This window comes from Lactuca saligna, chromosome 6 (assembly GCF_052625555.1).
Source record: "Lactuca saligna cultivar CGN05327 chromosome 6, ASM5262555v1, whole genome shotgun sequence".
Taxonomy (NCBI): domain Eukaryota; kingdom Viridiplantae; phylum Streptophyta; class Magnoliopsida; order Asterales; family Asteraceae; genus Lactuca; species Lactuca saligna.
The window spans coordinates 9,279,048-9,294,722 of NC_136422.1; the positions used below are offsets into that span (position 1 = coordinate 9,279,048).

General features: G+C 37.1%; 1 protein-coding gene across 1 annotated transcript; it reads left to right on the plus strand.

Moving 5' to 3' along the window:
- The first annotated feature begins 12,596 nt into the window (after positions 1-12,596).
- LOC145001835 (subtilisin-like protease) lies at positions 12,597-15,166 on the plus strand. Its single transcript, XM_078961175.1, has one exon. The coding sequence runs from the start codon at positions 12,602-12,604 to the stop codon at positions 14,843-14,845; it is 2,244 nt and encodes a 747-aa protein (XP_078817301.1). The 5' UTR covers positions 12,597-12,601; the 3' UTR covers positions 14,846-15,166.
- Positions 15,167-15,675: the final 509 nt, after the last annotated feature.

Below are 15,675 nucleotides of genomic sequence, written 5' to 3' on the forward strand. Positions count from 1 at the left end.
GATCTCATTTGGTTAAAGTTTTGGGCTATTTTAGCATATTGTGAAGTTATTTTTGGGTATGAGCTCATATTGGAAGTTGTAACTTCATATCTGAACTCTCCATGGTCTCTTAATCCATAAAGCTATCAGCTATGGCAAGAATGAACCCCTCCTTAAGTCTAAAACCCCATTTCAAGCTTGGTTTTGGCATTTTGAGTCATTAGAGCCTTGCTTGCATGTAAATTTTACAACTTTACATGATAAGCATGCCTTGGGAAGTTGCATCTGTAGTATGGCGCCTTAGCACGGCTTAAAAAGCATCTGTTTGAATGAAGGACAGAAGGGACTCGGCGAGTCTCGTAGTTGACTCGGCGAGTCATATGAAGATGGTCATGGACTCGACGAGTTGGATGAACAACTCGGCGAGTCAGATGAAGATTGTCGTGGACTCGGCGAGTCAGTTGAGTGATTCATCGAGTCGGGCAAGATTCTTACCAACTCTTGGATGCGTGTGAACTTGTCGAGTTGCAGCGGGAAAACTCGACGAGTGGTCAATAGGTTTCGACCGCGAGCCTTAGGAGCTCGACGAGTCACTCTGGGGACTCAGTGAGCGGAGGACTTATACCGAGAACTCGACGAGTGGTTGGATACACTCGACGAGTTCAGGTCAACATGGACTGCTGACCTGAACCGTTGACTTTAACTTTGACCAAAGATGAATTTTGAACTTCTGGGGCATTTTGGGAAATTGAAAATTTATGGATATGGTTCTATGGTGGTTATAGGTGGTGGAGTTGTGGTGGTGATGTGGGAGTTGAGATTATCTCTTCAGCGCGTTAGTTGCGATGTGAGTTATCCTCACTATACTCAAGGTTCTAAGGCACCAAGGCCAGCCCTTTGGATTGTTATCTGGTCATGTTATGTGTTGTTATGATCTGTTAGATCAGTCAACTGGTAGATAGGATGTTATACGCTGTTATGATCTGTTAGATCAGTATCCTAGAGAGTAGGATAATATTATATGGTATGCGGTATGATCTGTTAGATCGGTATCCTGGTAGATAGGATGGTATTATGTGCTATGTGGTATGATCCGTTAGATCAGTGGTTTTCTATAGACTGTTATGTGAATATTTGTTATATGTGCACATATTTGTTTGGCGGTTGAGGCTTATCTGCTTTGTGCGGAGGCCAATAGACCTGGGCATTCCAACCTATTGGTTGTGGGCCGTGAGTATTCCATCCCGAGGATGATTGGACTCTTAGTATGTGGCCATTCCAACCTGTTGGTTGTGGGCCTGGGGTATTCCATCCCGATCATGATTGGACCCATAGTATGTTGGCATTCCAACCAGATGTTTAAGGGCCTGGGGTATTCCAACCCGATGGTTGACTGGACCCATTGTATGTTGTTTATGATTTTATATATATATATATATATATATATATATATATATATATATATATATATATATATATATATATATATATATATATATATTGTTGTGGTATGGGTATTTTGGGGGAACTCACTAAGCTTTCGGGCTTACAGTTTCAGTTTATTGTTTCAGGTATATCAGGGGATCGCGGTAAGGTGAAGGCGTGACCATACACTTCCTCGATTGATGATTATGATTTCTAAGAACTCGGATGTATAAACTATTTTGAAAACAAATTGTAATAATTGAATGGTTTCAAATGATTTAAAATGTTTTAAATTGGCTCGAATTTTATTGGTGTTACAGCTTAACCCACTCAACAGTTTGTATCAAAATCCTATTGTTGTTGCTTGAACTGAAGTTCATAAGTTGATTTGGAGGTTTAAATCCTAGCTTTGTTATCTTCGAACTTAATAAAGTGATTTGAGTGCATTTTATATGTTATTTGAGTCTTCCAACCTTCATGATTGCAAGTTGAGTCGATATTGTTTGTTGATTGATCTCAAACCTTCTAATAAGACTTTATAACTTGAGTAATTGAAATATGTTTGGTCATAATATTGTTCATGAGTATAGATTTAGTTATTAATGGAAAGTATGATGCTATTTGGGAGCATAAAATGTTAATTTGTGGAGATTGATTCATCCTTTTTGACCCTATATCCGCTACATGACCAATCATGGGGTCCCATTCAAATACAAAATCAAAACTCATCATAGGCCAGTATCGTTATTGTTTTATGGGCTTGGCTTTATTGGCATACTTTAGGTAATTATGCTCTTATACCTACTATAAGTAAGAATGAAATAGCTGGAGGAGGGTAGTGTGACCTATGTCGTGACACGACCCTTAATGAATGTTGCAACGCAACCGAACTGATGGGCCAAACCCTAGAAGCCTCAAGTTTTGTACCTATTTAAGGGCACAAACCTATATGGCTTCGTTATATTAGCCTCCATCTTCATAAAACATTCTCTCATCCAAACCCTAACCTCTTGAGGTGCTTTAACTTTTTGCAGTCTCTTTAATGTGATTTTAAAGAAGAAAGTTGTTATTTGGTGTATAAGGAAGCAAGAAGCGGAAGTAATCTACCTTTTTATTGCCTATTCTAGCTATGTAAGTCTCCAAGATCCAACATTTAAGGCTTTTTCTTGCTAGATCTAGATCGAGGTTTTTAGTAGTGTAGATATCATTTTGGTCCCACAATCTTGATGTTAGTGGTGTTTGACGAACAATAGAACTTGGTGTCGATATTTTTTTGCTTCTCGGGGCTTCATTATAGATAAAAGGGCCATGTAAGCCATGAACTTGGATTTCGCATTGTAAGTAGGTTTTTGGACTTAGGGTTTAGTTTTGTGTGTGAATGAGGCATGACTATGCATAAAGTTTGGAAACTTCATCCATTAAGACCATTATAAGATTCACATCTAAAAAAGTTTGACTAATGGAATTAAAGGATTAAGTCCTAAAGAAGAAAGTTGTTAAGCCAATTTATGCGGGGTGACAAACTTAGGGCTTGCGATGCTAGATTTAGGTGAATTCGCAACTATTTTGTCACGTAGTGGTGCATGATGCGACCTGTCAATGGTCACGACATGGCTGTTAACTTCGACCATTAAGCTTTTAACTAGCTTGACTTTTGCCAAAACTTTGATAATTGTGTTGTTGACTAAGGCTGGCCTCTGATTTTACCTTAGATGGTTCGTGTTGCCGATTCTCCGTGTAGCGAGTGAGTGATTGATCAACTCATTTATTCAGGGGAGTTATATAACTATACTATCTTTTATAGTATGCATCCTAGTATGATAGGATGTTGGAGTACTATAGTATCTTGATTAGACAAGTAGGTTAGTATAGTCTTTTGTATGTTGATTGTTTGATTGATTGATTTTATGATATCTCGACATATTAGGTGTGCGGAGTTGATGGTGGATCAACACTAGATCCGACATCCTAGACTAATAGTGTGACAGTTAGATGTGCACTAGATCTATTAACTGTTGGGAAGACTAGACATGTACTAGAGTTGTTAGTCATCGTTTTGACTAGATGTTGACTACATCCATTAATCAATTTTTGTTTTGGTGGATTGACACTAGTGATAAGAGCCTCTGTTTTGTATGCATTGTGTATATATTGTGGTATGTCGTATTTCGGAGAACTCACTAATTTTTTTGCTTACAGTTGTAGATTAAATGTTTTTCAGGTAGTTATTCTGACCGTGGGAATGCTACATTTTGATTGTACTGGACGCACATCGTAGATGATCATGTTTGTAGACTTTCGTTGATTATGGTGATTTGATACACTATTTTTCCATCATCATTTTTATACATTTATCATTTTGGTTTGATGACATTTCAAACAATTTTCTACATTGATCCTTTATGAAAATGGTTTGGCATAGTTTACTCTTTATTTTAAAAGAAAATTTTAGGTTCAATTTTGGGATGTTACAAGTTGGTATCAGAGTCTTGGTTTCAGGAATTTGTATAAATATTTTGTAATTTAAAATTCAAACTAAGGATCTGAGTAATTAATAAATCTTTTTTAGAAAACTAATAATACAATAAGTAAAGGATGTGATGTGTACAGTGGGCCAAAGCTCAGAAAGGAAAGTGATTCCTGAAATATCCATATTTCTTATGATTACTAATATATGAAATGTTAGAAATGCACTCTAGTATGTAGCCTAGGGATATTTTCTGAAATTGCATGTTACAATTCCCGGTATCTAAGACGCCTTATAGCCATAAGATCCAATTGCTATGTGCTACTTGAGGTTTATGCTAATATTAATTAGTTGTTAAGTGAATGATTTAGAGTTGTATATAATTAAGATTGTATAGCCTTAGAATGCTTGATTTATCCTTAGTTCCTGCTCCAGTCATAATCAACCCACCATTTGTTAATAGGAAAACTAACATTAACCGACTCGTAGACCAATAATAGATTATCAAAGTTCTTTCCTAACCATTCCTTTATCTTCAAGCACCCTCATTGGAAATGCCTTTCCTTATGGCAAAATATACAAGAATGATCACCCATAAGAACAGTTGAGATAGAGACTACATTTATATTTTTTATGTACATTTGGTTAATGAGTGAAAAAGTAGGATCCTCCCTCAATGAATACTCTAAGTTCATCATTCCAACAATTTGTTTGATAACATCTCACCATGTTGTTAAATTAGTGTCAGTCAAGGGTGCAATCCCAAAGTTAGGACTTAAAGTGGTCGGTAGAGTGATACATTTAAGGAAATCGTATTTGGAAGAACGTAAGTGGGCTAAAACATATTAGGTAATCACATAAAGCAAGCAAAATTATCATGTTGAAGATTAAGTCTATTATAACACCAAAATAACATATTAAACTAAGGTTCTACTAGAATGTTGGCTTTGCATTGGCTATGACCAATACTCAAGTGTTTCAAACATACATAGAGGAATAAGATACGCCACATAAATATTACATATCACCTTTGGGTAGAAATATAATATGTACTATTAAACAGTTATCCAGTGGGTTCGTTGTTTAAAAATACACTTAATTGACATAAAATGGGATGTTTAAATATCAATGACAAGTTAAATGATATGTCGGTGGGTCATTCATCTATGGTGTCATTGAAGTTTTCATTTAATTTTATGTGTATCATAATTATTATGCATATACCTAATTATCAACTTACATTACAACTTGCATGTTTAAAAGATGATGTTGCATGATGATATCAATTTAATAAATTAGGAAACAAAAATTAGGCCTTTAATTAAACATGGGTTAATAAAATTAGACTTTTGGGCCACGAAAGATTTAATGGAAGCATAAAGAAATAAGAACTTTGGGCTAAAGACACCCGGAAAAACACATTGAGGTAGAGAAACTTAGGCAAGGGATCAGTAAGGTTATGCGAGAAAGAAATTGTATCGTCCCCAAGGTGTTGATGTTCTGATGCAGCTTAAAATTGGAGAAAGAAATTAATGCCATCTACTAATGATTTAGTGTGCATCACGATCGATGCACTATCCTATTCTTGATGGCATTTCAGGTTTCGAATAAACAACAAAAAACACTCATAGTGCATATTTTGACCGGGAACGATTTTGGTAATTTTCAATTGGGGATGATTTTGGTGTATAATATGTGATTGACGGTTGGGAATCAAGTTCTTGTATTTTCTATTATAAAGTTAAATGGATTAACTGACTCCAGGTTCAATTTTAGGCAATAATCAAAGAATTTCATTTTTTTATCTGATAATGAAAACGAGAATCATGGTTCTATGTTCTTAATTGGTTAAAATTGATTAAGATCAACATTCCTCTGGTACCACATGTTATTTATTTTTCCGAAATTAATCATCTCATAATCGTTCTTATCAATTTGAACACAAATTCATCATATACATAAGAGAATAAGAATGCGTACTTGAAGGATTGGTCTTCACAGGAATGCATGAAGGAGAAGATGAAGGCATTTGATTCATGTTTGGATGCATAATTTGATGAAGATTTACACAAGGAATTGATTTGTGTTCTGTAGGATATCTTCAAGAATTAGAGAGAAACCTACATTCCTTTTTCCGTGTTGTTATTGACATCTAAGAGATATCAATTTCACCCCTATTTATCTTTCAATTACTTCCATCAAGTAACATTAAGGAAAGTTGGGATACTACTTATGTCAAATTGGCATAATTGTTGTCATAAGACATAAATATAACAACATTAAAAAAAACTTATTGCATAAATGGTACTAGGGCCACATTTTATATTCCCATAGTGTACTCACATATCACAATAGTTGCTACAGGATGGTCCCGCAGGCCCTCTTGGTGGGGATCCTCTTCTGCCACGTGAGGCTGGTGAGAAGGCCCGGGAAGCACCCAATGCCCGAGGGAGGCGTTTGCCTCCGGAGTGACAAAGCTTAATGAGATGATGCTAAAGAAGTCTTAAAGAAGACTTAGCAAAGTCTTCAGGTTGTATTATCCTTTCTCTTTAGCAAAGTCTTCAGGTTGTATTATCCTTTCTGTTTTATTATGGTTGTTGATATTGTTGTTGTAACTCCAAACGTTTGTAAGCTCTAATAAATCAATGAAAGGTTTTTATAAAACCATATTTTACTATAACTGATTTTCATAGCGATTTTACGACGATGGTAAATTTTGAAAGATAAAAAGTATAAGTGTTAAAGAACGTACTTAATTGTTAAGGACTCAAAAAAGCATAATGCTTAATTATGATCCTCTAGTTATCTGAGCCCGTTTGATTAGATATGCATATTTGAGATTGTATTGGGTACTCGACGGGGGCATGTGAGAGGCATCGGGAGTAAACCTCCTTCTGCAGTGGGTACTAGTGCTCGCTCTCAGTGACAGTCATAGTCACAAGCACCACAACAGACCCAATTACTTATTAAATTTTTAAGGACTTCTGTAGTTTGGTACTTTGCTAAAGTATTAAGGGATTCGTGTATTTGTTATGAATTTGGTACTTTGGAACTTTGCTAAATTTTTAAGGACTTAGTGTATTTTATTGTGAATTTTAGTAGTTTTGTACTTCGCTAATTTTTTAAGGATTTAATGCATTTGTTATGAATTTGATAGTTTGGTATTTTGTTATGAATTTTGTAATAATTTAAGGATTTAATGCATTTGCTAATTTTTTCCGACAACATGTGCCGCTGCTAATGTTAATATTCTTTGTTGCGGTTGTTGCTTTAGGTGTTCTCTAATGGATATTGTCATGGGTATTAGAAAAACTTTTTTGAAATTAAAAAATTTATAAGGAAAAAAAATTCAAAACTACTTTAATATAAATGTTAGCAATGATAATTTTAAATGATGAGTGGCTGCTGACAATGAAAGTTGAGTGTTATAATTATCCACCTACCCTACTGCCAGCAAAAGTTAAAACTTTCAAAATGTTGTAGGAACTCTTCATCGACGAAGTTTTAGTGTCATATATAGCGTCTCCATTTCGCGGCCATAAATGTTTGTCACTAAAACCAACTTATTGTAGTAATTGTTTATGTTAGCCTATATATTATTAGCACACATGTTTATGGGCCCTTTAGTCTTTAGCCTATTATGGTTTTGTCTTGCTAGTATTTATTCTCCGCTTGATTATTTGTAGCATTTATGCTTTTCATTGAGAACCTTTTAATTTCTCTATATCATAATCATATGGCAATGTTATCATGGTATCAGAGCGGAGGTTTGATACGTTGTTTGAAGACTTTGTAGTAATCATCTGTGGCGGAGCCCCGATTGAAAATTTATAGGGTTATTGTAGCTGTTTCGTTTTCAGTCTGTTTGATGCTTCTTTGTTGCCGAGGTTCGTTTGTTTTTAGTACTCTTTTGTTGTTGTTGTTGTTCGATATCTTGTTATTCGATTGATTGTTTCCGCTGGTTTGTTGCTCTTCTCATTCTCAAATTGCTTATCTATTATTGTGGTTATTTATTCATTGCCAACATGACTGGAAAGGATGATTCCCTTCAGTCAATTAGTACTCGTCTACAAGTTATATGTATTGGAGTTAGGTTATGAAGAAATTCCTCCGTGGGAAGAATGTGTGGGACTATGTCACTGGGACTAAAGCCAAACCCTCAGTGCCGCAAGCTGAGAATTTTGATTTGTTGGTTGAGGCTTGGGAGACTGATAACTCCAAGGTCATTACTTGGATTAAAAATTCTGTTACTCGGTCTATTAGTATGCATTTGGCTAAATATGTCACATCAAAGGAAGTTTGGAATCACTTGGAGAGACTGTATACTCAGTCTAACATTGCTAAACACTATCAGTTAGACTATCATATTCATGTCGTTCAATAAAACGACCATAGTATTCAAGATTTCTATGTTGCTATATTTGAATTGTGGGATCAATTGGCTCTTACTGAATCTAAAGAGTTAAAAGATCTTTATCCTTACATTGCTAGGAGGTAAGAACAACGTTTGATCCAATTCTTGACGGCCTTGCGTTCTGATTTTGAAGAACGATTCTTCATCGCTCTCCCCTTCACTCAGTGGATTCTGTTATTCATGAGTTGATTGCTGAAGAGACTCGTATCAAGTCTCACACAGATAGAAGGTTTAAAGCAACCTCCATACCTACTTCCACTCCTGTTGTGCTTGTTGTTTCCTCTAATCAATGTCGACAAATTCAAGGGTTGATTATGATAAGTATGCACTCTATAAACAAAAAAATCATTGAAAAGCTCAATGTCCATTTTTAGTTAACATGGGTAAATCCGGTCAGCCTCAGTCGGGACAACAAAATAGATCTGGTCAACAGGAGTTTCAGCCACGTTCCTCTGGTACTCCTTCATGGACACCTCATCCTCCACAGTTTGCTGCTTCTGCTACACCCCCAGTTGTCACGAAATATGTTGGAAACATGCCACCATCTGCATTGGATCCAAGGTTTTTGAGAGTTTAAGACAGGATTTGGCCCCTAATCCCACTACCATGTCTGCATCTATGTCTCATTCTGGTTCTACTTCATCTGGTATATCAGGAATTCGCCAATCTTTATGTATTTTAGATTCTGGTGCAACCCATCACATGACTCCTCATTTGTCATCATTTAATTCTTTATCACATGTGTCATCTATTTCTGTTATGACTTCTAGTGATACATATATGCTAGTAGAGGGTGTTAGATCTGTCTCTATTTCTCATAACACTCTCCCTGATGTTTATTACATTCACAAACTTACTTTGAATCTTGCCTCAGTTAGTCAGTTGTGTAAGTCTGGTAATTGGGTGTTCTTTTTTTATTATGTTTGTGTTATATAGGATCAACACACCCAGAAGGTGATTGGGATCGGCTGTGCGGTGGGGGAACTGTCTGTCTTTGAGATTCTCAAAGTATTTGTTGTTGCTGCCTCCAGTATTGATTTGTCTTCTTTTCGTTTGAGTCCTTTGGCATCTATATTTTATCTTTAGCATTCTTGTTTGGGACATGTGTTTGTATTATGTTTGAGTTTTCTAGCATCTAGTGGTTTTTTGGGTCATTTGAACACTTGTGATATTTCTAATTATATTGGTGGTAAACTGGAAAAATTATTTTCTCTACCTTTTAGTAAAAGTATGTATTATTCTACTGCTCCTTTTGATATTATTCATTCTGATGTGTAGGGTCTTGTACCAGTATCCACATAGGGTGGGTCAACCTATTATGTATCTTTTTATAGATGATTATACTCGATATACATGGGTTTATCTTATGAAATGTATATCTGATTTCCTTGGTATTTACAACAATTTTATAGCTCTTGTTAAAACTCAAAATTCGGTTGTGATCAAGTGCTTCAGGTGTGAATTAGGGGTGAATATACCTCTAATGATTTTACTTAGTTACTTGCTTCTGATGGTACCATACACCAGTCACCATGTACTGGGACTCCTCAGCAAAATGGTGTGACAGAACAAAAACACCATCATGTTATTGAGACAACCCACTCATTTCTCCTGTCTACGTAGGTCCCTGGTGCCTTTCGGGGAGAAGAAGTCCCAACCGTTGTTTATGTGATTAATTGTATCCCTACATCATTGAATTTAGGAATGTCTCCTTTTGAGAAGCTATATGGCCACCTAGCAGACTACTCTTCCTTACGAGTTTTTGGATGTACTTGCTTTGCTCTTTGTCCTCATGTTAAGAGGAACAAATTGGGGCCAAAATTTGCTATTTGTGTATGTTTGGGGTATGGTGTTGGATAGAAAGGATATTGTTGTTATGATCCTGAGAGTCAGATGTTATATGTTTCCCGACATGTCACTTTTTTGGAACATATTCATTTCTACTCGATTCCTGCTACATCCCATAATGTAATGAAGTCGGATCTTCTGCATATTGATCATTTCGATGAGGAGATAGAAGCTCAAGACACAACCACTTCTTCAGAGAGTTCCTCGACTCCTCTTACTCCTGAGTCTGCCCCTTTGACTATTGAAATTGAAGATCCACCTCCACCATCACCCCTCAGGAGGTCTACTCGTCCTATCAAGTCCACCAAGCTTCGAGATTTTGCTTACTCTACATACTCAAGACCATTTGCTTCATTTATAGCAAGCATCCATCATCTGTCTGAACCTCAATTGTATAAAGAAGTTGTTTTAGATCCTTTTTGGCAGAATATTATGGCTGAGGAACTCACTGCTCTTCATCAGAATCATACATGGGATTTGGTTTCCCTTCCTCTTGGAAAACATACGATAGGTTGTCGTTGGGTGTACAAGATAAAAACAAAAGCTACTGGGCATGTTGAGCGGTACAAGTCCAGACTTGTAGCAAAAGGGTATTCCCAATAGTACGGTTTTGACTATGAGGAGACCTTTTCCCTAATGGCAAAGATGACGACAGTTCGTATTATGATTGCAGTTGCATCTATTCGTCAGTGGAAGATCTTTCAATGGATGTCAAGAATGCACTTTTAAATGGTGACCTCTATGAAGAGGTTTATATGTCTCATCCGTTAGGAATTCAGCACCAATCGAGTGAGGTTTGTCGGCTTCGCAAAGCGTTGTATGGTCTCAAGCAAGCACCTTTTTGCTTTGTTTGAGAAATTCTCCACAAGTGATTACCTCTCTTGGATTTGTCCAGAATAATCATGTTCCGCTTTCTTTGTTAGATGCTCGAGTGCATGACGGATTCTTTTATCCTTATATGTGGATAAAATGATTATTACTGGTGATGACCATCGTGATATTGAGTCTTTGAAGCATGATCTAGCTTATCGACTTGCTATGAAGGATTTGGGTTTGTTGCATTATTTCTTGGGTATTAAGGTAGCTCAGTCTAAGAAAGGGTATCTTCTTTCTCAGACTAAATATATATCTAACTTGTTTACATAGGCGGGCCTCTTTGATAATCGGGTTGTTGATACTCCTCTTGAAACCAATACATTGTACTCTCCTACTGATGGTGTTCATTTATTCGATCCGGATCATTATCACACGGTTGTGGGAAGTTTGGTTTATGTCACAGTTACTCATCCGGATATTGCTCACATTGTTCATGTTGTCAGTCAGTTTGTTATTGCTCATATGTTTGTTCAATGGGGAACTGTAATCTGTATTCTGAGATATTTTTTTGGCACTCAGTTTCAGACCCTCTTGTTTCCCTCGACGTCTTCTCTTGAGTTATGTTCCTATAATTATGCTGATTACGATGACGATCGTAATGATCGTAAATCCACCATTGGATTTTGCGTATTTCTTGGAGAGTCTCTCATTTCATGGTAGAGCGAGAAATAGGACGTTATCTCTAAACCTTCCACAAAGGCTAAATATCATGCTATGGTTGTAACTACATGTGAGATTATTTGGTTATGGTGGTTGCTTGCGGATATGGGAGTTCACTTTTCTTCACCTACTCTCATGCATTGTGATAACAAAAGTGCAATTCAAAATTGCGAAGAATTCTGTTTTGCATGAGCGGACGAAGCACATTGAGATTGATTGTCACTTTGCCCGTCCTCACTTATAGCTCGGAACCATATCACTTCCGTCTGTTTCATCAACCTTACAGCTTGTAGATATTTTTAATATGTACTTTATCGGCTTCTCGATTTCGATTCTTGTGTGACAAACTCTCAATGCTTTTTGTTGTGGCATTGTGAGTTTGAGAAGAGATGTTAAGCTTATATATTATTAGCTCACATATTTATGGGCCCTTTAGTTTTTAGCCATTAGGGTTTTGTCTTGCTAACGTTTATTCTCCATTTTATTCTTTGTAGCTTTTATGTTTTTCATTGAGAACCTTGTAATTTTTCTCTATCATAATCATATGGCAATAATGTTATCAGTTTAGACATTGTATTTGGACCTAATTTTAGCTTTGGTGAACTTTGTTGGATTAATGAAATGTACATATTCTTTGGTTTATTTTTGTATTACAATATGTATGGCCAATGACTTAAAATTGAAGTACATCATATAAAGTTTATAATTTTTAACTGGAATTAATGAAATTTTCAGTTATCTTACCATTAAATATTTCTCGATGCTACCTAGGCTTATGAAAGTCGCTTAACTTCTACGGATATTACTAAGTTTTGACTAAAGTTACATTAAAGTAACATCTATCAAAGGCTTTCACAGCTTTATGCCGGCCAAGACATCAACTATATATACATTCAATGTGAAGATGCACATCATCAAATTCTTCAACAATCATGGAGAACAGGCCTATTATCATTTTGCTTTTTTCTATCACCGCCATCTTGAACCTCTCACTGGTGGCCGCCGCCAAAGAAACTCAGACATACATTGTCCAGCTAAGCTCTCCGAGCGCCAACACCTTTGCTCAATCCGAAGACCTTGAAAGCTGGTATCACACATTCTTGCCTACAACTGCAGCAGATGCGAATGAAGAACCACAGATGATTCACGCATATCGTAATGTACTTAAAGGTTTTGCAGTAAAACTTAGCGTTGATCAAGTGAAGGAAATGGAAGAAAAAGATGGAGTTATATCCGTACGTCCACAAAGCGTGTTGTCTTTACATACAACTCATACTCCTAAGTTCTTGGGGTTGCACCAGAATTTAGGTTTCTGGAGAGGTTCAAACTATGGGAAGGGAATCATAGTCGGGGTTCTGGACACAGGGATTACTCCTGGTCATCCTTCTTTTAACGACACAGGAATCGACCCTCCACCCGCAAAATGGAAAGGCAAATGCGAAGTTGCCGGGTGTAATAACAAATTGATCGGCGTTAGGAACTTTGTTAGTCGTGGTTCTGGTTCAGCACTTGATAAAGAAGGACATGGAACGCACACTTCAAGTACTGCAGCTGGAAACTTTGTTGAAGGTGCTACTGCACTTGGAAATGACAATGGCACTGCTGTAGGGATGGCGCCTCTTGCACACGTGGCAATGTATAAAGTGTGTGATGAAAGTGGTTGTGCTGATAGCGATATGTTAGCTGCGATGGATGCAGCTATTGAAGAAGGTGTGGACGTGCTTTCTCTCTCAATTGGTGGACCCTCTAGACCTTTCTATACGGATTCAATCGCTATTGGGGGCTTTGCTGCGATACAGAAAGGAATATTTTTTAGTTGTTCTGCAGGCAACTCTGGGCCTTTTAATTCAACAGTATCCAACGAAGCTCCATGGATTCTGACTGTTGGTGCTAGTACAGTTGATAGAAAGGTACAGGCGACAGTTAAACTAGGGAATGGGGTTTTACTGAATGGAGAATCTCTTTTCCAACCTAAAGATTTCCCACAAACTCTTTTGCCTCTCGTATACCCTGGGATGAATGGCGATATAAGTAAGGCCTTTTGTGCTCCAGGATCATTAAACAGCACCGAGGTCAAAGGAAAGGTAGTGATGTGTGTGAGAGGTGGTGGTGTAGGAAGAATCGCAAAAGGGCAGACAGTAAAAGATGCCGGTGGAGCTGCTATGATTCTAAGAAACTTACAGGTAGATGGGGATAGCACAGTAGTTGATGCTCATGTACTTCCTGCATCATATGTTGGTTACAAACATGGCGTTAAAATTTTAGAATACATGAATTCAACTTCATCGCCTGTTGCTGGTATTGTATTCCATGGAACTGTGATTGGAGATAAATCAGCTCCTCAAGTAACCTCTTTCTCTTCGAGAGGACCTAGCCTAGCAACCCCTGGAATTCTGAAACCCGACATTATAGGACCTGGTGCGAGTATTCTTGCAGCATGGCCTGTCTCTATTGATAACACAACAGCAACACCTTTTAACGTAGTATCAGGTACATCAATGTCTTGCCCACATCTTAGTGGGATAGCGGCATTGTTGAAAAGTGCACATCCTGATTGGTCACCTGCTGCAATTAAGTCTGCAATTATGACCACTGCTGATTTGGTCAACCTCAACAATCAGCCGATTGAGGATGAACGGGAGCTTCCAGCTAGCCTCTTTGCAGTTGGATCTGGCCATGTTAATCCATCTAAAGCAAGTGACCCTGGACTTATTTACGATATCCAGCCTGATGATTACATACCGTACTTGTGTGGATTGGGATACACGAGTGAGGAAGTTATGGCTATTGTTCAAAAGCAAGTCGCTTGTGTTAATGGTCAAGGCATACCCTCAGCACAGCTGAATTATCCTTCATTCGCCATAACACTGAGTTCTAATGTCTCAAAGTCATACACAAGGACTGTGACAAATGTTGGAGATGCTAATTCATGTTACACCGTGAAACTTTCAACAGCTCCAGGCGTGGCTATTGCTGTGTCACCCTCTACACTCGCTTTTTCAACGGTTAACCAGAAGCTATCTTACCAAGTGACATTCATTGCTATAGGCACTCTTCCAAAGATTCCATTCGGTGAAGGAGCTATAATATGGAACTCCGCCAAACATTCAGTTAGAAGTCCCGTTTCCATCAAATATGTTTTAAGTGAAGACGACATAGCTTTTCTTGGACATTGACTGATTACATTTACCAACTTTTTTATTCTTTAAATTTGTTTTCTTCTGGTTAATCATGGGCATATTAATGTTCATGTGGTTTGATTAATAACACTGGAACACAATTTCACTGCATATTGCTCCAATTTTTTAATATACCATGTTGGGATCAATCAATAAGATGTTTTCACATATAGGAAGATGGAGATTGATGTGATAAAGAACGATTTTTATACTACAATACACTGATCCTACTGTTGGTTTGGCGATGATGGGGATTGGGGACGCAACTGTGTGTTTGTGCAAGTGTGATCATCCACAAGTTTATGGACTTGAAATGTTTCCGTAATGCAATCTTTTGTAGCTCTTAACCGTCGTTTACAATTTTTAGCTAAGAAAACTATATTTCAAATCGTTTTTAATCAGATCTATTGATTCTAATTTGAAATGTATCCCTCATTAACGCATTTCATTCCCAATGCAAGCTTCATGTGGTCTTTGATTTTGTACAATTGTAACAATTAACTTGACAAGTTGACATGTGATGAGTGTTGTGGCTAGTGAAACTTTTATGGTTCCTTATAAAAAAAAAATGGGGAAGTAACATTAAGGGATCTCCAGGGCTCAGATTCAGTATCATCGTAATTTGATAAACGCTTTCATGTGTGCTGATGAATAATTGTTATACACATTATACAATGCCTCGATAAATAGCATCACAAAAATTAATTGTACATAGCCCTTAAAAGCTCTTGGACATGATACCTTGTTGGCAATAACACACGTTTGGATGGGTAAGCTTTCTTTTCATATGTTTGGTATTCTTTAGCATGAAACATGCCCACATATAA